This window comes from Pectinophora gossypiella, chromosome 21 (assembly GCF_024362695.1).
Source record: "Pectinophora gossypiella chromosome 21, ilPecGoss1.1, whole genome shotgun sequence".
Classification (NCBI taxonomy): Eukaryota; Metazoa; Arthropoda; class Insecta; order Lepidoptera; family Gelechiidae; genus Pectinophora; species Pectinophora gossypiella.
Genome location: NC_065424.1, coordinates 6,738,931 through 6,766,345, shown reverse-complemented (window position 1 = coordinate 6,766,345; position 27,415 = coordinate 6,738,931). Strand labels below are relative to the sequence as shown.

The window sequence follows — 27,415 nt, the reverse complement described above, 5'->3', positions numbered from 1 at the left end:
TTCATTTATGTCTTTCCTAGACAAAGTAATTAGTAGGGACTGACTGCCTATCGCGGTAAAGATGCTATTCTTCAGTCGCTAAAGAAGAATTAGTACTAACCTCCAAACTCCTTCCAGCTATATGGGATTCCCCTCCGAGCCCGGCACGACGGGCAAATACTACCTGCAGACGGCTGGAGAGTCCCCCTTCGGACTCGGCATCAACGGTACCACTTATCAGAACGACGAGGGTGTCGCCAAAAAAGTATGGAACACTTTACTTGGCTAGATGTTCTGTTTATACCTAAATAGTACGTAATTTACATTTTGAATGACATCTGAAGCAAAAACAAAACAAGGTATGCTCAAAAGTGACAGCTGACAATTTAAGGTTAGCCGCGCTGACGTCATCTCACGATCTGTTGCCATTTTTTAAAATAAATTACCCACGACTGATGTTTTTAATTTACTTTGCAAGGCAATTTTGAACTTTTAGTAACAGACTTACATACAGTTTTAATGATTTTCATAATATCACATATGTGTCAAGTGACAGTACCTAATTGAGTACGTTAGTCAGTAATTCGCTTAATTTTCAATAATAAAATTTAAGTCCTTAGAATGTTGGAGATACCAATTTAATGGTAACACTTACGTCATCAAACCTAGCAATGGCGGCTTGTCATAGGATTGAGCGTATGCTCAAAAAAAAAATAGTATTATTTTTTATTATACCACCAACCTAATTTGACAGGACTAAAACTAGCTATATCTCTCTTGCGCTTATTGTAAGTTGTTCTATCCAATATAACACCTCCACACTGTTATTTATAATTATATGTTAACTTAGTGCCAAATAAACGTAATACATGTTATTATGTCACTTATAATTCGACAATTTAATAGAGATTGTTGATTTATTTTAAGTTGTCTGTTACCGCATATAACAACTGTTGTTATCATTTGACATAATATTTTTTAATAACAAACTTTTTGCTAACATCACATTTTTTGTGTTCCAAGATTTAAGAAACTTGCCAATGTAAATAATTATAGGAAATCATTTTTCGTTCTACTTTTGTTTTTCTCTCGACTTTGTAAACTCTTGTGTTGTGTTAAAACTGATACATTATGTTTATGAATTGTTAAATACATTTTAACTTGCGTAAGTAAATATAAGTATCGTTGTTTTACAATTGTATAATATATGTAATGTTGTGACAGTACAAATAAAACAAAAATATATTTTTTAAACAAAGCATTTTATTGTATTTCTATCATTTCATAACTTCATTTCGTAAATAGAAAATAATACGGAGCTGGGACTCTTAGAAAAATAAACATCTTTAATAAATACACGACGATAACATAAGACGGACGTGGTGGCGGTCGGGGGAAAGTTTTATAGATTTTATACAAATACCCAAAAAAAAAACTTTTCCAATTTTTTTCATTTTCATAAAACAAGACAAAATATCAACTATTGTTTCATAAGGCATCATAAGAAAGTTCCCATACATAAGTTAAAAAAAACCATAAGAATAACTACAAAAACCGGTAGTAACTCTAAATAACATGGATAATTGGGTAGTTTTCTAGGTCAAAAATAAATTACGAAATATTAATTCTTATTACATACCACAAGTCAAAAACTAATTCAATATTTAAAAAAAATAACGATTTTGTCTATATATATTAAGTTTAATAAAGAAAAAAACGCAACATAAGTTCGATATTTTATCACGTTTTTTATATGGCGTCACAGTGTACGATTCCATACAAATATTAAATTCTTTTGTTGTTAAGTAAGAAGTAACTTCTTGTTTTGTTGACTAAATGGAAACTACCCAAATCCATTAACTATAAAATTCCTCCCATCGACCGCACAAATAAAATATTCTAAAAACATGTCACAATAACATCAAAATCTGTATAATTAATTGAACTTATGTTTTATAGTGTAACTGTGACACTGCACACGTCATCATTTGTGACACGTTTTGAGAATATTCCCATAAATCAATTAATTAAATTAAAAAAATATGTCAAAATATAAAAGTAATAGAGACATTACACGTTCGACCATATATGTTGGTAGATGCACTGTTGACGTCTAAAAAATTGCACCACCAAATAGAGGTGTTTTGACAGCGATGCGCTTCGTTTCGCTCTTATTCGCGTACCGCGTTTCCATAGTTATCTCCGTTACTTAAGGTTTAAATTAAATTAATCTGATCGACGACACTTAGGAATTTTTCGAAATACTTGAAGTAGTTTACTATATTTAAAGCGGTGACGACATTTTGATTAATTTTTGTATGGAACTGTGCTTCTACTAATATATATGGTCGGAGCATTACACTTAAAAATCTGATTTTGAATCAGCGTAACTCGCATTATTATAAACTTATGCTATTACAAAACGTACGGCTAGAGTGTTTGTTATATATTATATATTAAAATTGTAATCATATATATTATATATTAAATTGTAATCAATTGTACAATATCAGTATCGACTTCAATCACTATTAGGTTTATTTTACGAGTGTCAAGAAATTATTGATGTCCGTATTAAATGTTTATATTGAAAATAATAATAATCGAAAAGCAAATGTTAAAAGTTGAAACTTTAAAAGAGTTCATGCCGTGCCACTAAGGGTTTAGACAGAAGATTGAACTGCGCACGCTCAACGAGAGTGTTTTATTTATTTTAATAACTAGAAAATTATAAATCTGACAGTTTTTTTTTCATATAAGTTTTTTAAAGTTACAAAAACGCGACAATTCGCCATTTTTAGTTATTTCGAGGGTATGCGTGTAATTATAAATATTTTGAACACCCATACAAAAACCTAATAGATTTTTTTATTAACCTTACATTGAATAGAAATAAGTATTGCGTCATGATCTAGCGAGTTTTAACTAGATGTCATTCTCATGTACTGGAATGTCCTGTTTTATTATTTTTTTTATAAAAAAATGTATGATCTAAGTTTGTATGATACTTGTGCATGTATGGTGATGTACGCTAACTGATCTTGGTGTGAAGTGCGAATTCTAAACATTGACCAAGAAGCTTCATATTTAAATGATTAATATGTTGTATTGTGTTTTTGTTTAGTGCTGTAATTCTTTTTGAATAGTTGAGGAGATAAATATGTAGACATGACAAACACTCCATTTAAATTAATTATTGTATTGTGTTTCGAAGAACAATATATGAAGTCAATATTTATAATAATATATTGACTTTGTGTTAATTATACTGTGTTGTTGGAGACTCTCTGAAATTCTATTTTCGAATTACAGTACTATTAAAAAAGAATAGAAAATAGTAACGTAACTATTTTTTTTAATTTATTACTTTTAATGTATTGAGCATGATTATATCTTTATTGTACATGAGAAATGCGCAAGCTTACAGACAGACAGATTATAAATGACATAGGGGCACTAACACACAAGTGGCGTAAAATAAGGGTCATGTTACACTATACTCCTAAGTAGTAGCACCTAAATGGTGAAGAATTAGAAACGGTAGCAACGTTATTATATATTATCTTTTTTTTTTCAACATAACTACGTTTTTGTAGCACTCGAGTGTTAGATAGTGTCACAGTTATTCGGTAACATTATTTTACTCTATTTTTTTCAAAATGATACAAGTACGGTCACGAGCATTAATATGTATACACTTTGGTACCATGTCACATTAACTTATTTGACAAATTGAACTGTAAGTATCACTAAATGTCGAATATGTTAGTGCGACAGAGTCCTAAAGAGGGTACATTATATTGCTCATGGCTGTACTTATCATCATTGGCCTTATACGTCTGTTTCAGACGATTTATGACGTCATTGCCTCGGAAGAAATGCGCTTTCTTTCATGGCTGTGCAAGCCAATCCTAGAGAGACAAACTCTACCACACATTCTGCTGGAGAAGTCTCCGACTGGTGGATTGTTATCGGTTTGATGGCGTTTCATTCTCCTGCTCGCCAGTGTGTCAAACCAGGTGTGGTCATGAGTGTCGCGTGTTCAGAAGTACATATACAAGTATACATTTTTTCTTTGTTTACTTTTGAAAAAAGAATCTTAGGTAAGTAGTTGATAAAAATATGAATGTCATCAAACACAAAAAAGATTTTAATAGGAGCTAGGATTGAGGAGCTCGGTGGCGCAGCGGTTAACACGCCCGGTCTGCGATTGTTGAAGTTAAGCAACTTTCGCAAAGGCCGGTCATAGGATGGGTGACCACAAAAAAAAGTTTTCATCTCGAGCTCCTCCGTGCTTCGGAAGGCACGTTAAGTCGTCGGTCCCAACTGCATTAGCAGTCGTTAATAACCATCAATCCGCACTGGGCCCGCGTGATGGTTTAAGGCCCGATCTCCCTATCCATCCGTAGGGAAGGCCCGTGCCCCAGCAGTTGGGACGTTAATGGGCTGATGATGACGATGTAAAATATTGTATGATAAGTGTACGAAACACTGTGACAAACCTCTAAAACTCATAATAGAGACGATTATTTAAAATTATTCTTTTCGATAGAATATACAGGATTTCGTCAAACGTGTAATAAAATCAATTTTCATTAGTCCCGCGCTACATTGTATTGATTGAGATTTAAATAGAAAAAAAAAGATTACATTCTAAAAAGAAACGGTGGTTTTTTATCGTGTGACATGTTTTAAAGCTATTCCATATTAGAAACATCTTAATATGAAACTTTAAATATATTTTTATGAAGGCTGTACACACAGCCGCCCTAAACACAAACACTTGATTTTTTACTATGGCAACATTCATCGTACTACAAAGCTGGAAGGTTGAATTGTATCGCCTTAGCCTAAGCCTTAATTAAAAAAAAAACTTTGAAAAATGCCGTAATGTCAACTTACAATATTTTTACATACTTTATAAAAATTGCATTCCCGCTTTTGAATATTCTGGAACCGCTTAAGCGACTCGATAAGGCTGGAGATTCGGAGCGATTCTAGAATATTCGACAGCGGTTTTTTTTTTTTAAATCAAACCATAAAGGTGCGTTCTGACGTCACAACATCCAATAACTAACTTTTATAATTAATTAATATAAACGTTTAATTAAATAACTTAATATTTAATATTCGCAGTGATGTCGCTTACATCTAGCTATCGTATGTACCTCCATATACATGTATTGTTTATACATGACCCGCCATCTTTGTAAATTGTATCCACGTAACACAAACTTACAAATATCGCTTCTTTTTAACCAGATACATTTTTAATTCTTTAACAACCAATGTAAATGACACCCTATAACATTAAATAAATACGTAAAGCATACGTATGTTTAGCGAACTGCATTTTTTAAAAGCAGATTAAATACGACATTTTTATCATAAATGCGCAATTTTCTGTCATGGCAACACTGCGGGATTAAAGGACTGGTGTCTAGTCGTGGTACAAGGTTACAAGATGGCGGCGCGTTGCGTCACGTGTTACGGTTGCGTGCTCTGTTGCTGTATCTCGATCTTCTCCACCGTCATGTCTGGATTCATCGCTGTGGCTTCCTGCAACAGAATCGTACCCACCGTTACAATAACATCATCCTGTTTCGCTCACATAACCTGAAGATTTGACAGGTCCGGTTTTTTACAGGCGCGACTGCCTGTCTGATCTTCTAACCCGCGAAGGGAAAACCAGCCCAATACAGGTTAGGTCACATTATCACATACCTCCGAAAATGCATTTCTCGGGAACGTGGGTTTCCTCACGATGTTTTCATTATTGCTATTATTAAAAAATAAGCATTGATTCATGCCCGGTGAGGTGTGGGCACTGAGATCATCATACAATGGATTTATCTATGACTACCCCCATTGGGATATAGTCGTGAGCTTATGTTATAAAAAAAACCGTTATAGCCTTCGGAGAACATGTGACTTCTCCTCTGTCACGGGTTCCGATCCTGACTCGGGGTTTACAGCACTAAATTCTTCTTTATGGGTTTGTTTTCACGTTTGGATCATAGAAAATTGATACATCTTCAGGTTACAAGCTCAGGTAAGCGGAACCTGTGATCATAGAGAAAGATATCACGTGATGTCCAGGATTTGTGCCCGGTTAATGGCAATAGGGACTTAAACATAAATGGCGAGAAGTGGGTGTGTGTACTATAGACCTCTGACTACAGACATACATGGGAAGACGCTCTGGGCAGAGGTTCGCGCCTTGGGCACCCACACGGCTGATCTCGGTCTTAAATTTTGCCCTCAGCAACCGGCCAAGCCCGCAATTTTGTCCGGCCAAGTACAATGTTAATACCATTTGCGGCAAATCTACATAAGTCACGTTAAAAGAGAAAAAAGGAGACAGAAGAGCGATGCTATGTTATGTGTGTTACCTGTATGGCCTCAGCGAGCGCGCGGTCGTGGTCGATGGGGTCACCGTCAGACTGGATCGTGATCTTCTGCTCCACTCGCGTCTCCACCACGCCGTTGCGTTCCGTCTTGTACTGGGGAAAAATATACTATGGTGTTAATGGTGTTGAATCAACTGATTGGTACGTTAGTCCAGGGTCCAGGCCCCAAGCTAATAATCGTAAATAAACTTCTCTACCAACTCGCAGTGGAGTAGCGTGGAGTAATGTTCATTAAGAGAAGGCCTGGGGCCAGCAGTGGGACGCATAATCAAATTCAAAATATTTATTTCGGAAACTAGACCATATTATGTTAGTAACAGAAAGCTTAACCTAGTATTAGTAACAGATTCGAAAGACTACAACATAAAAAAAAGCTACATGAGACAGGCCCGAGTCACGGATGCCGCGGGCAGCTATGTAACTGCGTGCAATCGCATCCAGCGGTTCAGCAGCGGCGAGTCGTACCGGCCCACCCGCATTGGTGTAATGATTATCTGTTGTGTGGTGATAATCTGTTTAAGTTAAGATACTCACTGTGATGGTCTCGACGGTGCGTGTCTTAGAACTGATGGTCTGCGAGGACACTACTTCACCCTCGGCCGCGCCTTCGCCCTCGCCCTCTTCTGTCACCGACGCGGGCGGAGCGCCTGTGCTCGTCTGTGGGAAGACCATACATATTTCGAAACTTCCGAATTTTTGATCAACTTAATACGAGTTTACGAATTTGGAACATTAACATTAATGAAAATCCCTATAATAATGTACAGAGTTCGTACCGCGTTTAAATCAGGGATATGACTCTCGATATTTCAACTCTGTTGCAAGTACCATGATCATCATCACTAATAAACTAAAAGGATCATGACATTCAAGAGCCACGCCCTTGTCGTTGTAGCATTCTCCATTCTTGTCTCATCATCATCAGCCCATTAACGTCCCCACTGCTGGGGCACGGGCCTTCCCTATGGATGGGTAGGGAGATCGGGCCTTAAACCATCACGCGGGCCCAGTGCGGATTGATGGTTATTAACAACTGCTAATGCAGCCGGGACCAACGGCTTAACGTGCCTTCCGAAGCACGGAGGAGCTCGAGATGAAAACTTTTTTTTTTTGTGGTCACCCATCCTATGACCGGCCTTTGCGAAAGTTGCTTAACTTCAACAATCACAGACCGAGCGCGTTTACCGCTGCGCCACCGAGCTCCTCAAGGGCCAATTCTTCCACTTCCTTATAAGACACGACGGTCGCCTTCTCCTTAATCTGACACTGTCCGTGTCTGTCGGTGTGTGTTTTGTGTTTCATCACGGGATAACTGATGACATTGGAGTGGATTAGGTAGATCCATAACTTTCTAAGGGCAAACATCCCTACCCTTCTTCTTTGCCGTAAGTTTATACAAAATGCGACATGTCAAATCTTCTAGGTAAGGTAAGTGGACCCTGTGAGGGGACGAGGTATATTGTAGAAGCAGAATAGTGGATCTTACCCTGGTGGTAGCGCTCTGCACCATACTGCCGAAGGGCGCGTTGCCGATAACACTGCTAGTGGTCGTCGTCCTGTACGAGCCCGGCTCCTATACCGATACATAAAAAAGAATGAATTAGTGAATGAACACTAATATAGTGTGTATAGTGGCCAACACTTGTATAGTGGCCAACACTTGTATAGTGGCCAACACTTGTATAGTGGCCAACACTTGTATAGTGGCCAACACCACACCCAGACGCTACACATTGACGTTATCGTATATACGCATCTGTGTGTGTGACGTCGGCCGCCTGAGATTGAAGACTAATGTAAGACCGAGGGGGTGAGGTAAACCTAGCTCTGCCGAAGGTGGGGAGCGGAGAGTAACCGCTCTATACGTAGTATTATTATCTTTATTCTTTGCTGACACTTAAACTTAGGCTTTTTTAAATTAGTCTTATTTTTCAAGGCCACCTCTAAACGTAAATGTTCCTGTGACAATGGTACTGATTTGGAAAACTACCAATTTAATGTTAACTTTATTCGAAAGGATCAAAACCAGCTCTATCTCCTTCTTGCACGTATTGTTAGTGAAGGACGGCGCTAATTTACCTTCCCTATAACCCCTCCTCTCTCCTCTATGGATCATGTTAGAAATAAACTCTTCATTTATTAAAAAGGAACCAATGGAGCCGATTCTGGCAGACGTAACTTAATTTTATTCTACCTCTAGTCTTACGCTAATAATGGTGCTATCCTTTACAAACGACGAGTGCCAGACAGAGATAGAGGTCGTTTTAAAACTGACAAAGTAAATTAAAGTTGGGTGTCTACTAATCAGCACCATGTGTTTGATTCTGTCGTGTGTGTAATTCATAATCATTTATTCGCAATAAAAATGGTATTACAGTTTGCAGTGTCGTAAATAACTAGCCAGTTAGGAGATATGCAACCTCCTTCCCTACTTACCTGCGTTTGTCTTTGGAATAGCTGTATCATTATTAAAATTCCTATCATTATTCGGCCTTTAATTTTTTAATTAAGCTACATGTAAAAATATTAACTCTCTTGTATGGAATTAAGTTAACGTGTTCAGTAAATAGTACCTACTTACCTGTTAACAAACTCACGCATTTAAAAACACACACAAACAAAGGATATTCAAGATCAATTGTTCTAAATTCAAATTCTACATGCTTAAATCAAAATGCAAAAAGTCATTACATGCTACAACAAATAAGTTTTCGAAATTCAAATGCAAATTCAAAATGAAAAAGAAAATTGTAAAAAGTAACATTTGTAGATTCTTTTACTCACTGTGTGTTTGCCTAAATTGTTGTCTATGCCTTCTAAGAAAGTGTAATTGGTAATGGTTCAACTAGTTAAAAATAGTTTTTTTAGGGTATTATGGCGAATTAAATTTTATTTCGTGTGGGTTGTGTAAATGACCGATCAGCCCATGTCTGGATTACAATTGAACCGCCATAGGCCCCTGACATAGCTCAAGTAACGAATACTTATTTACTTAAGTAAATAGTAACTGCTACTAAATACTAACGTGCCCTCCGAAACACGGAAACATCTATTTTTCAGACAATCATATTATTATTTCAGCAATATCCTGACCAAACCAGGGAGAGACAACGAGCTACCTGGATCAATTCTTATCCGGGACCTCCGGATCGTGAGCCAACGGTCAACCACTGGACCACGGAGGCCGTGCAAGTTATGATCGGTATTTCCCTGAGAAGACCATAGGGTAACAAAAGCCTGGCCTGTACTAACCCCTCTCGCTGAGTCTGGCAGAAGCCACAATAGAATGAACCTTATTCACATCTACGTAATATTTAGATACATATACAATGAGTTCTGAAAAAAACGTTTCTTAACCTCTAGTTGAACCACTATCAAACACACTGGCGGGTACTAACCGTGGTATAGTAATGGCCCTCGCCGGCGCCTTCGTCGAAATCGATCGGAGTACCAGAATCGCCGCTGCTCAGCGAACTGTCTGAGCCACGTCTAGTAAGCTGCCGTCATGACGTTAGGTGACGTAAGCGATGACGTCAAACCAGATGTTAACACAAACGTCAGAGGATTAGAGGAATTTGGCCGTTGTGTTGATGAGTTGAGAGAACCAGTGTGGTAATGCGGCCAAATTTACAAGTCATGAATGTGCCCGATGTAGAGCGTTTTGTGTTTATTATCACAAATACAGATATGATATTTGTTAGGGTTTTTGATGTTCCGTAAGTCAGGCCATGTTTTAGTTGATCCATGCCATTTCCGTTATGGTTTAGGTTTGTCCCGACGTGTCAAGCCCGTTTTTGACGTCGATTTTGAGATGAAAAAGAAAATAAAAAAGTAAAATTAGAATAAATTCAATCATGCATTTTGGACAGCTTTTTCATTCAACATACAGTGTCATGAGATGCAAAAAATATTTTTATTTCTTAGTCAATTAGACGAAGAATCCTTACAAAAAAAGAAGTAATGAAAAAGCTGCCAATATAAAAAAAACAAAAGAGAAATAAAAACTCAAAAATGGAACCAAATTTTAAAATGATATCAAACTGGCATGCCATGAAACTAGCCTATCGTATAGTGTTCTACATTACCTGATCGCCAGTTGTGACCATGGTTTTGACCTGTTGTGTCAGGACCCTCTGTTCTTGCCTTGTGGCTGATGACGTCAGAGTGTGGGCTACGGTTTTCTCTTCCATCTGTTGAGTCTTCGCCTTCGTGTCGAGGTCGTGGTGTGTCGTCGCAGTCCTGGTCGTCACAGCCCTAGCTGTCACGTACGGACTCTTCCCTTCCATCGGTTCGAGGCTTTCCGCCTAGTAAGGGTTAGACTAGCATGCTTAACTATTTACACGGAAATCTAGCTACTGTCCTACCAATATAAGTGAGGGTTTGAAATTTAAACTCTAAGTGCGATAAATACTACTACTTATATGGGTAAGACGATAACGACAGATATTAAGATGACTGAAAGCTGTAGCTTAAAAAAAATAAAGAAATTAAAATAGGCCACACTGTACAACAAAATTTAAGGGAAAAACATCGGGTGGCGTCTCATTTGCCTGTTACGGTTACTCAAAACGTATGTACAGAATCAAACGAACCTTATTCGTGTGTGTTGAGAACGTGACTTCACCGGTTCCGAGGTTTTCCACTTCCTGTTCAACATTGTGAGTGACGCCTTCGTCATTTTTCGTGAGTAGTTGCTTGGTAGTCGTCTTGACGACTACTGGAGGCGTCGGCGTCTTCTTGCTTCGCTGTGATACGGGGATCTTAGAGGAAACAGGGGTGGAGGATACGTATCCTTGGTGCCTAATGTGCTCACTCGTCGTGTACTCTGTGAAGGTCTTCGGCTCGTCGCCTCTCGCTGGACTCTCGCCTTTGCTGAACGTCGAGAACTTATGCGTGTTCACAGTTTGTATGTCAATATTCGCGGGTAAGTCCTGAGTTTCCTTCTCTATCGTATAGTTGCCACTCTTGTCTTCGAAGTGAGATGGGTCTATCTGTGAGTAGTGAAGGATCAGTTGCCCGGTTACCGGATCCCTGACTGCCGTGCTCGGGTCTATGTCGCCCGTATCCGGATCGATGTCACCGTATTCCGTCTTTATTCTGCCTGTAACTGGGTCGATTTTGCCAGATAACGTCATGGTTTGTGTGACCGTTGTCCTTGCTCCCTTGAGTCTTGGGTCATCAGGGTCGACATCAATAGTTTCCCCTGTTACCGGGTCTACGATCTGATATAAATACACTGTTTTAGTCGTGATGATCCTTCCTGTTGTTTCATCAATTGTACATTCCTTAGGATCAACTTCCTTGACGCGTCCCTTGTCGTCCTTCTGAGTGATGATAAAGATCCTGATGATTATAAGCTTGCCAGTCTTCGGATCGATTTTGCCAATCTTAGTGTAGATTTCGCCAGTGCCAGGGTCGACTTGCGAAGCGGAGTAGAGAGGCTGTTTGTTCTCGTCGACTTCTCCCGTCGCTGTGTAAATCTGTCCGTTGACTGGGTCGACTTTGATGAAAGACTTGTCGATTTCTGTCGTACGCACGATAAGTCCGGTCTTGGGGTCGAGACGGCCGTAGATTGTGATGATGTAGCCGGTAATGGGGTCGATCTGTCCCGCGGTGTACAGGACCTCTCCACTCTGTGGGTCTTTAGGTCCTGCAATCCAAATCTGGTTGGTTTTAGGATCAACCTTAACATTCTTCGGGTCGTTGGAGACGATTTGTTTACCAGAAACAGGGTCGACTTTGTTCTGGATTATTCTCAGACAGATCATCCTGCCGATATCCTTATCGGGCTTGCCAGATTTAGGGTTAACTTGTCCACTGCGCAACAAGAACTGTCCAGTGACTGGGTCGACCTTAAGCTCTTTGCTTTCCAGTTTGCCAGTCTTAGGATCACTGTACGTAACAGTTCCTTTTACAAGATCAATTTGTCCATATTTTGTGTCGATTTTGTTTGTCTCTGGGTTGAGTTGACCAGTGGTACTCTCAATGACGGAGTTTTTAGGCTCGATGACGCCTTTCTTTGAGTCTACTTTGCCAACGAATGTGGTCACTTCGACTACAGGGTCGATATGAGTACCAACGACTATTAATTGTCCAAGAGTAGGGTCCGGTTTGCCTGTCTTAGGATCGATTGCACCTCGAATCGTAATCTGACCATTGTTCTCATCGATGTTCACTGGCTTAGTATCTTGAGAGCCAGATGAGTTGGTAACGAAAATAACTCCATTGGAAGGATCAATAACTCCGTATTTAGTAGAAATATGGCCGGTATCAGCATCGACTTTGCCTTTTGTGTGTTCTACCGAACCAGCTTCAATATTGATCTTTCCGGTTCTCGGGTCAATTGGTCCAGTAATAGTTGTGATGTCAACAACAGGGTCGTCTTGTTTGGCGACGCTCAGTAACATTCCTAAGTTAGGATCAGCCTTTCCTGATTTAGGGTCAATAACTCCTGCGGGAATGAATATTTGTCCAGTTTCGGGCAGAATAGAGCCTTCTTTAGTCTGTTTCTGACCGGCAGCGTCAGTGATAACGATGTTACCCTTGTTAGAATCAATAACTCCGTATTTGGTTTCAATCTGTCCGTTGGGATCAAGAATTCCAGTCAGATGTTCAACTTCAGCTGTATGTAAGTCTGGCTTCTTAGTCTTCGGGTCGACCTTAGTGAACACAACCATAATTTTCACGATCTTCCTCTTCGGTGGTTCAGGTGGAGCGGTTGTGGGCTTAACAGGCGACGCTCTTTGTACTGCAGTCACCGACGGAGGTCTAGCATAGCTTGTGATAACAGGGGAAGAAGTACGTACGGGCGATTGCAAAGGTGTCTGTACTGGAGTAGAAATGGGGGTCTTAACGGGCGATGGGACTTGTCTAGCAGGGGACACGCTAGCTCTCTGCGTTACTGTGGCCGTAATAGGTGCTACTTTAGGCAATACATTATTTTTATCGACTATAGTAACTTGTTGAGCGAACGACGAATCTACTTTGCCGGTCTTAGGGTCTACTACGGCGGTGGTAACAATAATGTTTCCTGTCTTAGGATCAACCTCAGCTTGTTTCAGTTCTTGCTTGCCGGTTACAGGGTCCTTGTAAAGAATTTGCCCGGATTTCGGGTCGATAATTCCGAAGTCAGTGTGAATTTTGCCGTCTTCAGCACTAACGTAACCCTTAGAAGCGTCTATGTTTCCAGAAGCAGCATCAACTGTTTTGGTCTTAGGATCGTATTTGCTCGTGACGATGACGAGACGAACTTCACCTCTAGACGCCGGCTTAACGATCGGGGTAACAGTTTTATTGACAATGCTGTATTGCTGGGCCAATGTCGGGTCAACTTTGCCAGTCTTAGGATCAACAACTTGGCTTGTAATGAGCATGTGGCCGGTAGCGGGATCAACGTGGGCTTTCTTGACCTCTTGTTTACCAGTTTTAGGGTCTGTGACTGTGATCTCTCCTGTAGCAGGATCAACCACTCCGATAGCGGTACGGATTTTGCCGTCAGGGCCAATAGTTCCGCTAACAGTATCAACGTGACCTTGGCTCGGATCGATCTTCTTAGTCCTCGGGTCGTATTTCGTAGTAATAATAACCAAATGGATTTCCCGTTCCTTGGGTTTCGCGTCTTTATCAACAATGCTTAGCTGCTGGGCTAAGGAAGAGTCTGACTTTCCAGTCTTCGGGTCGATGACACCAGATGTAAGAATGAAATGTCCTGTTTTCGGGTCAGCAACGGCCTGTTTGACATCTTGCTTCCCTGTCTTGGGATCAACGTGTTCTAGTTTACCGGTCTTAGGGTCCAGAATACCGAAGTTTGTGTGGATCCTGCCGTCGCCAGCAACGATTCCTCTGGAAGTTTCTACATGACCATTGGGGTTGTCTAACCTCTTGTTCTTAGCGTCGTATTTGCTTGTAATCACAACCAGTTGCACTTCCTTTCCAGGGATTGAAGCGAACTTGTCCTTAGGTTTATCTACAACGCTGATCTGTTGTCCGAGAGTAGGGTCGATTTGTCCTGTATGAGGATCGACAACGCCTGAAGTAAGCAGCAGATTACCCGTCTTAGGGTCGACGGATGCCTTCTTAACTTCCTGCTTACCTGTTACTGGGTCGGTTATAGTTATTTGACCAGTAGCAGGGTCAACAATGCCGAAGTCCGTATGAACTTTATCGTCATCTCCGATCTTACCAGGAATGGTATCAACATGGGCGTTAGATAGATCCAGTTTCTTGTTCTTGGGATCGTATTTTGTTGTGACAATCACAAGGTTGACATACCTCTCAGGGATTCCTTTAGGAGCGTCCCTATCTACAACAGTGAGTTGCTGAGCGAGTGACGAATCCGTTTTTCCTGTCTTAGGATCAATGACACCTGAAGTAAGGATGAAGCTGCCTGTCTTAGCATCTATAACAGCTTGTTTTGAGTCCTTCTTTCCAGTCTTCGGATCTGTGTAATAGACCTTACCATTATTAGGGTCAAGAATACCGAAGTTAGTATGAACAGTCGCATCCTTGTCGCTGATAATAGCTTGAGAGGTCTCAACGAAACCATTCGGGTTATCAAGTTTCTTATTTTTGGAATCATATTTACTCGTTATAGCCACAAGTTGGACTTCCTTTCCAGGCACTACGGCGAAGGTATTTGTAGGCTTATCAACAATGCTATATTGCTGTCCTAAGGTTGTGTCTAACTGTCCGGTCCTAGGATCAACAACACCAGAAATTAGTAAAATATTGCCAGTCTTCGGATCAACCTGTGCGTGTTTGACTTCTTGTTTTCCGGTCTTGGGGTCAGTGACTTGAATGTCGCCAGTTCTCGGGTCAATGACACCGTGTTCCGAGTAGATTTTACCGTCAGTTCCACTGAGGACACCCTTCACTGAGTCCACATGAGCGAATGTAGGGTCCAGTTTCTTGTTCTTCAAGTCGTATTTGCTTGTGACAATGACTAATCTAACTTCCCTGTTAGCTTTAGTCGCGTCCTTCTCAACAATACTATATTGCTGACCGAGAGAAGAGTCGACCTTTCCTGATTTAGGGTCAGTGACACCGGTAGTAACGAGAATGTTGCCAGTCTTCTGGTCAACGTATGCTTGTTTAGGCTCCTGTTTGCCAGTCTTAGGATCGATATAGTCAATCTTTCCTGTTCTCGGGTCGATTACTCCGTAGTTGGACGATACTCTGCCGTCAGGGCCTACTACTGCTCGTGAAACATCGACATGTCCGTGAGAAGCGTCAAGCTTCTTATGTTTACCATCATATTTGCCTGTAATGACAACTAAATCTACTTCTCTTCCGGGCTTAGCACCAACTTTGTCATTTGCTTTTTCAACAAAGCTGTACTGTTGGGCCAATGTTGGGTCAATTTTTCCTGTCTTCGGGTCAATCACTCCAGATGTAAAGAGAATATGTCCAGTCTTCGAATCGAGATGACCGTTTTTCGTCTCCTCCTTACCGGTAGCTGGGTTAGTGTATGTAATTTGACCAGATTTGGTGTTAATCAATTCCTTCTCAGTCTGAATCTTTCCGTTCGCTTTGTTGAGCGTTCCCTTAGTTACAAGGACAGTGCCGTTAGCATCGTCAAGTTTCTTGGACTTGGGATTGTATCTGCCAGTGATAATGACTACTTGTACTTCGTTTTCTGGTTTAACAGCTGCTACCGGAGCAACGGCGACCGCGGCGCCTGGTGTTTCATGCATTGCTCTTTCAGCATTGAGTAAAGCAAGAGTTGGGTCTATAACGTTCGCTTTAGCCTGTTCCTTCAAAGCGGCTGATTGTACATAATCGATGCCAGGCGTCTTAAGCTTGCTCGGGTCATCAGCTGTCTTTCGCTTCTCAGCGCTTTCAGCGACCTTTTTGTCTTCTCCTGGGGCGTAGTTGAAAGCCAGTCCAGCTTTGCGAGTGGAAGGGCTTTGGCTTTCTTCGGCAGAGCGTTGTTTCTCTGCAGAAATAGGTTCTTTCTCGTAGCTAAATGCTCCTTTGAGCACGGGCTGTGTACGGGACGGGCTTTTCTCTGTGTCTGTGTATTCGTACGGCTTAGTGAATCCAGGCTTATCTTCTTTGACGGGGCTCTTCTCCAGGGAGCTATCGAGGTTGGAGCTCTCGTTAGACGTATCGAGCACGGCAACTTTAGCTTTAGGATCTTTAACCTTCTTGTCTTTGTCTTTAGGTGATTTCGGGGACTTGTCTCGCTTATCTTTAACCTTCGGCGATTTCTCTTTAGGAGATTTCTCTTCTTTAGGCGATTTGTCTTTCTTGCCGCCGAAAAGTCCAAAACCTCCAGTCTATAGGACGGGGAAGGGACGGGAGAAAAAGAAAAATACGAAATTAAAATATTTGAACAAAATCAAAATGCGAACGGTGAGTTTTCAGGATAAGTTTATGTTCAATCATTTCGTAACTTATGCCAAAAACCACTGCCAAAATTAAAACGCATTATGCATTACATGCCCTCTGAAGCATTTTCTAACATTTATATTTACAAAATGTTTGTATTATACACTAGGATCTACTTTTCAAAACAACAGTATGGTTGTGGATTGGCTTTTACTCGAATGGCTTTGGACTATGATGCTTTTGAGGCATATTTCAAGGCATTATATTATGCATTTTTGTAGTACAAAGTACTCACCTTGGACTTCTTGGGAGTGGTTTCCATGTTGTTTGTGACTCCAGGATCGCTGGATGTGTCTGTTCCTGGAAATAGATAAAAATTTCATAATGTATTTTTCTGGATATCTGATCAAAATAAAGGTAAAGTGTAAATGTTATTTAATTTTGTAGATTATTATTGGTTTATTGTTTTTATTTTTTTAATTATTTTTTTGTTGTTTGTGATGTTTTTGAAGTTTGTATTATTAAGTAAGATAACATCACCGACTTAGTCTCCTGTAAGGGCGATATTTTTCACTATCTAAATAAGTTCATAAATAATAAAATAATACAAGCTAAAGTGCAAGCATCATCGAGTATGAAGTTTGTTTTGTAAGTTATGTTTAGAGCAGAAATCAACACATAATTATAAGAATAGCAAGATTTCACATTTGAACTGCAATTTGACACTTGCACATGTGAAGGTAAGCACGCAATCTGAACTGATGACAAATACGAAATAAGGATATTGGTTTTTTTTAGATGAATTGCTTCAATGTGGCCTTTTTAACCTCCCAGAATGCAATTTGTATCATAATAATATGCGCACCATTTTCCGCAGGTTTTTTCTGTTCAGCGACTACCTTCTTCTCTTCTTTCTTCTCAGGAGTGGGCATCACCTTCACAGCCCCTGGTGGCGGTTTCTACAATAATACGAAAATAAACGTTATTTATAACGACCTTGAATTCTTTTTCAATAGCTTAGGCTTAGGCTTTTATGTTATAAATGATTATATTTATTAGTTATTTAAATCTACGTGCAATTTTAAATAATGATGAATAATATGACTACTCTATTAAACTGTACAAGTAATGGTATGAATAATGTATGTAAATGTATGTAATGTTGTTAGTAATAATTATCAAACAAAAATGTTTTTTATTAAGTTCAAAGTCTAATTGGATCTTGACTTACTGAATGTTGCTGTATTAGAAAAATTGTAGTAAAAGAGACGCAAATAGAAATATAATCACCTTATATTGTAAACCACGTAAGCGGCTTTCTGTAAAATCACATTTTCTTCGACAAAACCTCGATTTTATTTCAATGACGGACTTTGTTCAGAGTTGATGGCCAACCTCCACTAGTTGGAGAGGCACCTGAAGAAGATGAGGGTCTTTCCAGGCTATTTCCCCTAAAATAACATATAGATGGCGCTATTCAGTGTTGCCTTCGTTTAACCTTCTAATCTCGTGGATAACAGACATATGCATCTTTTATCTATGTTTTTCGGTATAAATGACGACCCTTGTTATTACACCCAGGCACAATATATCTTCCACTCTTTATTATTCTAATCATAATTAAGAGAAGCAATATAGGTAGCAACATAATACATAGGTAGCTACTTACTGAAGTAAGTACGTAGTCGTTACATGAGTCATGTCAGGGGCCTTTGGTGGCTCAATAGTAATCCTGACACTAGGGTTGATGAGGTTGGTAATCCACCTCACAGCGCACACGATAGAAGAACATAATTCTATGCCATATCGTATCCAAATATCAAGCAACAATTATTTTTATATATCCCTCTGCTGCCTTAGGTGCAGGTCGTGTCGTATCGGGAGGTGAAGGTTTTGGCGGGAAGAAGAGAGGAATGGCGGTTACTCCACCGACAAGAGCGCAGCTCTTAAATAGAGAGAGAGATCCCTCTGCCACTACATTATACTTTTGTATAATTATGTACTCGAGAAATGAGAAAATAGTAATTATTGTGATAAATCTGTACAGCGCTGCGCCATCTACATTTTTTTCGGAGAACGTAGCCTGGAAAGTACCTCATTAATTTCAATCCGGGTAAAAATTGAGACCATTTTTTGCCTGTATTGACACTAGTTTGTCTATTGCGAGGTTTTGTTTTTTAAAAAAAAACACATTCGAATGTGATTTTCTAAAAAGGCGCTCTAAGGCGACGGTAAAGGGGTCAGGAAGCCGGTAAAGGTATGCAAGTCGTTGAACGGAAATATACATGGAAGCATTCTTGTGGGTCAAAATGACGCAACGAAAATCGTACCGCGGGGGGCGGGGTTTCAAAATCATAGATGTCGGGTCCACATGAAAACCGGGCCGCGCGCGGCGCGAATTATATTAAGCGCTTCGATCAACAGCCGTTTGACGTCCATCTACGTAGATAGCGTTAGTGTCGTTTATTGGTCAAAGCGCTTGATATAATTCGTGCCACGCGCGGCGCGTTTGTCATGCGCGCGCCTTTTATCACTTACCGGTATTACAATTTATTTAAGAAACGGCGTAAGTGGCTAAGTGCAGACAAATAGCGACATAAAATCAATAACATTAACGTGTATTTTTAATTTTAGTGTACGATTATTTTGCTACTGTGAGTGTGTTTTGTTTTGAGTGAGTTTTGGTGTCAATAATCAACTGCTTTTTTTTAAATTTTATTTTTTAAATAGACATCGTATAACAAATAGACAACCCAACCAATCTTTATAAAGAAGTGTCTGCTGCGCTTCTTGTCACAAGCGACGGCGTGTAACGACGCTGTACAACCGATATTGCACTTTATATGAACAGCCATAACATTTTAATTTGATTGAATGAATGTATACTTTCTACATAACTTAATGTGTACGTATTTAGAACAGGGTTCGGACGCTATTTTAGAAAAAGTCCTCAGCGAATGTGAGTCTATTTGTTTAGGATGTCAGTGCGCAGCGAGTACGAAAGGAGTGCTTCCATGTTTATTTCCATTCCAAGTGAAGCCAATGTATAATGTTAGTATAACCTGTACAGCCCGCTCGGCGAGGTAGTCCCCCTCGAGCGAGCTGGCGGAGGAGGCGCTTGCGGTGCCGCCCGAGCGCCTGCGCAGCTGCTCCAGCCGCGTGCGCATAACGTTACACTGTGCCATCACGGGGTCTACACGACTTATTATTATTATTGTAGGGGATAAATATGTACGGTATCAAAACTAGTGTAGCCCGATAATCGACTGTACGTATATCGATTAACAAACGATTATTTTCTAAACCCCTAAATAATCTAAACATCCATATACAGTCATGAGCAATATAATGTACCCACTTTAGGACTCTGTCGCACTAACATATTTGACATTTAGTGAGACTTACAGTTCAATTTGTCAAAAAATTTAATGTGACATGGTACCAAAGTGTATACATATTAATGCTCGTGACCGTACCTATCGATTATCAGTTTTAATTATGTTTATATATATGTGGAAAGTAATAGTAATTAAATACATTAGTCAGTCATTAGCTTAATTTTGAATAATATTTACGTCCTTGGAATCTTGGAGATACCAATTTAATGGTAACACTTAAGTGATCAGACGGCTAGCAATGGCGGCTTTTCATAGGATTGAACAGAGCATACCTGGTTTTCTTATACTATGAGGGTCACGATCCGGAAGTCCCGGGTTCGAATACCGGTATCATATCACAACGTCACATTGTGAGGCCCTGGTTTGATTGGTAAGTAGTTGACATGTGACCCATGTCATGGGCCTTTGGCGGGTCAATAGTAACCCTGACACCAGAATTGATGAGGTTGGTATTCCACCTTACAACCCACACGATACGAAGACCTAATACTTTTACCGAGTTCACCAAAATCACCTTTGATGGACTACAAGTTTCTTTTTGACGTGACTTATTGTAGATTTGCCGCAGATGACGTTAACTACTTGGCCGGAAAAATGGGGAACGCTGAGGGCTCTCACTCGGTACAACAACAATAGTGTTTACCCGCAATGGCACATGTTTCTAGTTAAGTATGAAATTAACACAATAGATCCCATGCCCACTAGTGGAGACAAACAATGCTCCATTATGATGTGATTACAAAACAAAATTAAGTAATGTTAATTGGGTATAGTCACGAGCAATAACATGTGCCCACTTTAGAACCCTGTCGCACTATGATATTTGACATTTAATGAGACTTATGGTTTAATTTGTCAAAAAAGTTAATGTGACACGGTTTCAAAGTGTATACATATTAGTACTCGTGACCGTACTTGACTGCGTCAAAGATAAATTATAAAATGCTGATCTAGAAATTAAATACTAGTCTAGTGGTTAGAGCGTTAGGCTCACGATCTGGAGGTCCGGGTTCGATTCCCGATGGGGACATTGTCGAAATCACTTTGTGAGACTGTCCTTTGTTTGGGAAGGACTTTTCAGGCTTCTCAACAACAATCACCTGATTGTCCGAAAAAGTAAGATGATTCCGTGCTTCGGAGGGCACGTTAAGCCGTTGGTCCCGGCTATTAGCCGTAAAAACACCTCCATCAACTCGCAGTGGAGTAGCGTGATGGAGTATGGTCCATACCCCCTCCGGTTGATTGAGGGGAGGCCTGTGCCCAGCAGTGGGACGTATATAGGCTATTATGTTATGTACGTTATGATCTAGAAATAGCCAGTCTAAGATGACCAAAAATGTATCTCATTTTACTTTTCGACCTATTTTCGAATTTAATTTATGAATTAAGTAACAATGAGTACGACATTTGACCGCTTTTTTCATGACGTCACAGGACAGGGGGGGGGGGGGGGTGTTTTAAAATGGCCACATCGAACAATTCATCCAAAAATGCTATATTGCTATCTAAAAAGCAATATTTCAATTTGACATTTGCGCATATAAAAGTAAGTGCGCAATGCAATCAAATGTCATAGCAATATTGCATTCTTAGATGAATTGCTTCCATGTGGCCTTTTTAACACCCAAGTATTTCCATACAAACTCCAGGTTTGTCGATCCTTTGCAGGTTGCTTGACCTGTTTGATTATATTTTGTTTTTTTTTTTCTTAAGAAGAAAAGGCTCAAGCGGTCTCTTGAGGAATATTGTTTAGGTATACCTACTGGCACATATTATATATATTCTTGATATAACAGGTATAATACCTGTTATATTATTGTGGATTTGCCGCATACGGCATTTGCTACTTGACCGGCCAAAGTGGCACATTATATCTTTGCAATTATCGAAAAATAACCCTAAATTAATTTCACATGAAAAGTCCCTTTAGTAACTAATTTGTAATCACATCATTTGACAAATTAATGACTAATTAAGTGTCACATTGCATGTTACATCATATGTCAATGCTGGATGTTAGTGAAACTATGTAACATGCAGTGAATTGATTTGTTACTGTCTGTTGTTATTGCTATTAGTGTTGCCAGAACATCGAATCAAATTCCATTCCAATTAAAATTTCGAATCTCATAAGTCCTTTTTCAAAATTCAAAATATATTATTAACTGGGGGGAGGGGGGTTTAAAAGGCAACAACAAAGCAATTAATCTAAAAAAGTAATATTGCTATTTAACATTTCTTGACAATGCGCACTTACTTTTATATGCGTAAATGTCAAATTGCAATAATGCTTTTTAAATGAATTGCTTTTCACTTTTTGTTCCAACAACACCTTCTCTTCCGTCTCCTTCACACTCATGGGCACAATACAAGTATAACATATCAAATACGATATGTTTAAAAGTGTCCGTACACTTAATTTCGGTGGCACTAAAATTTACGTGTGTATAAATTTTGTGAATCATCCGTCCCTTTCCTTATCGGCGGGTAAGAAACACACAGATTTGGCTTAAAGGACGTGCAACCAGACCATTAAATTCCAAAAAAAGGAGGTGTCTGCAGAAGTCACGGGGGTTAAAAAGGCCACATCAAAGCAATTCATCTAAAAAAGCAATATTGCAATTTGACTTTAAAAATAAAAATAAGCATTTGCGCATATAAAAGTAAGTGCGCAATGCAAACAAGTGTAAAATAAAAATAATGCTTTCTTAGATGAATTGCTTCGATGTGGCAATTTTAACCCCCCAGGGCCAACATAGTAGGAAGGCGTGCAATAATTACCACCACCGACATAAAGTATAAAGGCCCTTTCAATATGCCAATTTAAAGTAAGTAACCAACTCCATTTGTCCATATAACCCACAGTGTTCTTGTTACCTTATCCTTGATGGTAGGCCGCGGCGCTGGCTGCGGCGGCATCGTGTGGCGTTTGGCTGCCTCGGGTAAGTCATCCTTGTCTCCTTGCGCAAGAGCTGAAATTGGAAAGAAATAAGGCTTAGAATTGCTAACAATAAAAATAATGTTAAAAAAAGATGACTCTTCTTCTATCGTGTGGGTTGTGAGGTGGAGTACCAACCCCATCAACCCTGGTGTCAGGGTTACTATTAAGCCGCCAAAAGCCCCTGACATGGCTCATGTAACGACTACTTACTTACATCAGTAAGTTAGTAACCGGGACCAACGGCTTAACGTGCCTTCCGAAGCACGGATCATCTTGCTTTCGGACAGTCTGGAAAAAGATGACTAAGGGCGCGAAAACAATAAAAAAAAAACTAAGTATAGAAGAGTTATGTACGCGTATTTTATTCTTATTCTTTTAGTAACATAACGTAAGCTCACGACTATATCACAATTGGGGTAGTCAGAGGTATAAGATAAATTAATAACTCATTGGTGCTAGTCCGGTACCAGGGTTTGAACCGGTGCATCCAGATCTTCAATCAATCAATAATACTTTATAGCACAACGACATATACAAAGGACATAAATATACGAATAAAACATAGCACAATAGGCGGCTTTATTGTTAAATATCTCGGTGAGGAGCTCGGTGGCGCAGCGGTAAACGCGCTCGCGCTCGGTCTGCGATTGTTGAAGTTAAGCAACTTTCGCAAAGGCCGGTCATAGGATGGGTGACCACAAAAAAAGAAAAGTTTTCATCTCGAGCTCCTCCGTGCTTCGGAAGACACGTTAAGCCGTTGGTCCCGGCTGCATTAGCAGTCGTTAATAACCACCAATACGCACTGGGCCCGCGTGGTGGTTTAAGGCCCGATCTCCCTATCCATCCATAGGGAAGGCCCGTGCCCCAGCAGTGGGGACGTTAATGGGCTGGTGATGATGATGATGATTGTTAAACAGCAATTTCTGACAGGCAACCTTAGGGTGAAAGAAGTTTATGCATTGGAGCACGGACTGGTGCAATAAACACATAATGATACCAACATAACTATAAACACATACATAAATTGTATGTATGTTTTGTAGCCGCGGAGTAAGGGAGCGCGTGCGGACTGTCTGTCTCGCTTTCACTTACGCGGCCATACGTTAAGAACGAGATTTTTGTACGGTGTGTCAAGCTTTGTACCTATAGACAGATTTTACAGAAGTATGTTATGAGTTATGACAGTACTGACATCATATCCCTAGCCACAGACACGCCTTGCATCACAGTTGCAATACCTCACGGGATATAGAATACCTATTGCATACACTTGACCGCAAGCCGCAAAGCTCTAAATGTAAGTAGTGGGCTGTTGAAAACAATATAATACAGAAATTCTTTATTGCACTTAAATCATTTATTTATTTATTTATTTTATTTATTTGGTTTACTAACAATCACTTACATCATATTAAAAATACATTAGGTATTGTAATTAGATTGGTAGTACAATAAGCGGCCTTGTTGCTAAGGTAGCAATCGCTTCCAGGCAACCTTTAGGTATAGAAAATGAATTTAATAAAAAAAGTGTAGCGGGATAGACAGAGAACGGTAAACGGTAGCAGGAAAACGTATACCTATGTAAATATTACTTCAGTCGTTCTATTAGCTACCTACGTATTCTTTATTTTTATACTTTGGCTTCAGGTCACGAGTGTGACAATATTTCTTCTATCGTGTGGGTTGTGAGGTGGATTACCGACCCCATCAACCCTGGTGTCAAGGTTATTATTGAGCCGCCATACGCCCCTGACATGACTCATGTAACGACTACGCACTTACATCAACTTAGTAACCGGGACCAACGGCTTAACGTGCCTTCCGAAAGCACAGATCATCTTACTTTTGGACAATCAGGTGATCAGCCTGTAATTTCCTAACCAAACTAGGGATCACAAAAATCACTTTGTGATACAACACTTAGTAGATAGATGTATATGTCGTGGCCAGATCTTAGAATTGATCATTTTGTGATGTGCTCGATCATTTCATGGAATGACCAGCCTGTAATAATCAAACTAGGGATCACAAAGTGATTTGTCCCCACCGGAATTCGAACCCGGGGACCTCCAGATCGTGAGCACAACGCTCAACCACTGGTCCACGGAGGCCGTTCAGTGACAATACTAATAATGTTAAATAACATAACATAAACAGCCTATATACGTCCCACTGCTGGGCACAGGCCTCCCCTAAATCAATCGGAGGGGAAATGATAAACATAAGTCAATTGTTGCAAGTGCATCCGTTATCCCGTTTTCACAGAGCCCGTTTAACTAAACTGAAGATTTGACAGGTCCAGTTTTTTACAGAAGCGACTGCCTGTCTGACTTTCCAACGCGCACAGAAAACCAGCCCAATACAGGTTAGGTCACATACCTCCGAAAATGCATTTCTCAGGAATAAAATTGAACTTTTCATTCATCATAATTCCGACCGGAAATGGGTTTATTTCGGCCAAGTAGTTGCTGTCCGGCCAAGTAGTTATTGCCATTTGCGGCAAATCTACAATAAGTCATGACAAAAAAAAAGATGTTTTTCTTCACCGCTGAGCACGTGATAATCATTTACGATCCAAACATCAATTCGAAGAACCTTTTCGAAAATCATAGGTTCGGGCCCGTGCTGGATTCGAACCTACGACCTTACAGAGTCAAACGTTCTCCCAACTTCACGACTTATATGTGTAGAGTCTATACGAAGAATAATGACAAACAAGAACATTTGCAACGACAAGTCCATGTTAATTATCAACATAGACTAAACGTCCTTCTGTAGAACGGCACATTAAGTAAATACATTTACTATTATGCAGACGGTAATGCGACAGTCATAGTTAAGAGCGACAAAAAAAATACCATAGAATAAAGCTCTTCGCCCCGCACCATTTCGCATCGCCGGACACTCTTTGTGAGCTTGAATTCATGTTTGGATCTGTGTTAGTGACATCGTAACGAAAACTTTGAGGGATGATTAAGACCATGATTCTGAGTTGATATCGAGTGAAATTTTCCGTCGCAAAAGTATGGAATGTTATTTAAAAAAAAATCAAGAATTTTCCGCAAATAAATTCCACTTGATTTCATCTCAGAATCATGGTCTGACTCACCCCCTTAGTATTCGTTACGATGTCACTAACACCCTGTACGTCATGTGGTTACCAGGATTTGTACCCAATTAATAGCAATAGGCTCGCTTGCATTACATGGGACTTAAACATAGCTATCGAAGAGTGGGTATACCTCTACACCCCTTATATGTATATATGTGTATGTATATGTATATTTGTAGTCCCATATATATATATAATGCGTGATGTTAAGTGATTCGTAAAATACTAACATCTACAGCTCTGCCCCCAACAATCGTTGAACACCATTTTGAATTTGTAAGTTCCCAAAGTCAACAATAACTCTACTACACTACACTACTTTATACACTTAACTTCGATATTACACTGAGCTATCACACTTATTTCAAACCACAACTTCGTTGAAATATCAACAGTACCAAAACACTAACAAGAACTAAAAATATCGAATGTTTACAGTATTTTGGAACTCCTAAACTATCACAGTTCCAACACAAATATGTCACTATAACACCATTAATTTATCTACTTAAGAAAAAAAAAACATTTTCACGTGTGAAAACAGCCGTTGTAGCTGAATATTTATAAACGTTACGATGTATTTAATAAATACGTTTTTAATAATATTTTATGATTATTTATTTAATTTTAATAATCTGATAAATTTTAATAAACTTTTCGGATGAAATCTCTTCGAAAAACGCTCTTTATTTTTATACGACGTGATAGTCAGTTGTTTACGCGCCGAGATCCGCGTATCGACTGCTCAGATTTAGTTCTGCAATGTTGTTATAAGCTTCCTAGTGTTGTGAGTGAATATTTTATTAATATCGTTTACTTCAGCTATCGAGTCTTGGTACTTGTAGTGTAGTGTACATCTGGTGGATGGCGGTATGCGAAAGAGGGTGAAACATTATTAAAACCTTTTTTAAATTATGTTCCAGGTAAAGATTAAAAAAAGTAATTTTAATTGAAGGCTTTATTTATTTATTGAAGGCTTTTATTTTAAGGTTCATCATATCCATCTTTGGACTTCGTATCAACAGTGGCTGCAAGTTGTCTTTGATTACTTGTGGCTCTGCCCACCCCATTAGGGATTACGGGCGTGAGTTTATCTATGTATGTATGTAATTTTAATTGAGGAGCAACAGGTTAGCATGGGCATGTAGTGAGGATGGATGAAAGGCATACTACGAGGTATGTATGTGTGTATTGTGTGTTTAATATCTTCATGTTCTAACGAATAATTAGTGATTAAACGAACTTA

The 27,415-nt window shown here is 39.6% G+C and overlaps 2 protein-coding genes across 5 annotated transcripts in view; one reads left to right on the top strand and one right to left on the bottom strand.

The window, feature by feature from the left end:
• LOC126376634 (phospholipase A1-like) overlaps window positions 1-1,237 on the top strand; it is a 40,412-nt gene extending 39,175 nt beyond the window's left edge. Inside the window, exon 9 of the mRNA XM_050024158.1 lies at window positions 118-1,237. Within this exon, the coding sequence (XP_049880115.1) occupies window positions 118-268 (151 nt within the window). The 3' untranslated portion in view covers window positions 269-1,237. The remainder of the gene's footprint in view (window positions 1-117) is intronic.
• Window positions 1,223-27,415, bottom strand: part of LOC126376454 (protein 4.1 homolog) — a 116,139-nt gene continuing 89,946 nt past the window's right edge. The window contains exons 1-11 of one of the 4 annotated variants that reach the window (XM_050023786.1): window positions 26,400-26,602; window positions 22,994-23,088; window positions 17,584-17,677; window positions 17,014-17,078; window positions 10,982-16,666; window positions 10,475-10,693; window positions 9,788-9,886; window positions 7,876-7,962; window positions 6,924-7,046; window positions 6,372-6,482; window positions 1,223-5,538 (exon numbers count right to left, since the gene is read on the bottom strand). In XM_050023786.1, coding sequence (XP_049879743.1) covers window positions 5,467-5,538; window positions 6,372-6,482; window positions 6,924-7,046; window positions 7,876-7,962; window positions 9,788-9,886; window positions 10,475-10,693; window positions 10,982-16,666; window positions 17,014-17,078; window positions 17,584-17,677; window positions 22,994-23,088; window positions 26,400-26,436 — 6,687 coding nt within the window. In that variant the 5' untranslated portion in view covers window positions 26,437-26,602 and the 3' untranslated portion in view covers window positions 1,223-5,466. Of the gene's footprint in view, window positions 5,539-6,371; window positions 6,483-6,923; window positions 7,047-7,875; window positions 7,963-9,787; window positions 9,887-10,474; window positions 10,694-10,981; window positions 16,667-17,013; window positions 17,079-17,583; window positions 17,678-22,993; window positions 23,089-26,399; window positions 26,603-27,415 lie in introns of those variants that run through there. The other 3 variants (XM_050023783.1, XM_050023784.1, XM_050023785.1) reach the window with 3 other exon arrangements.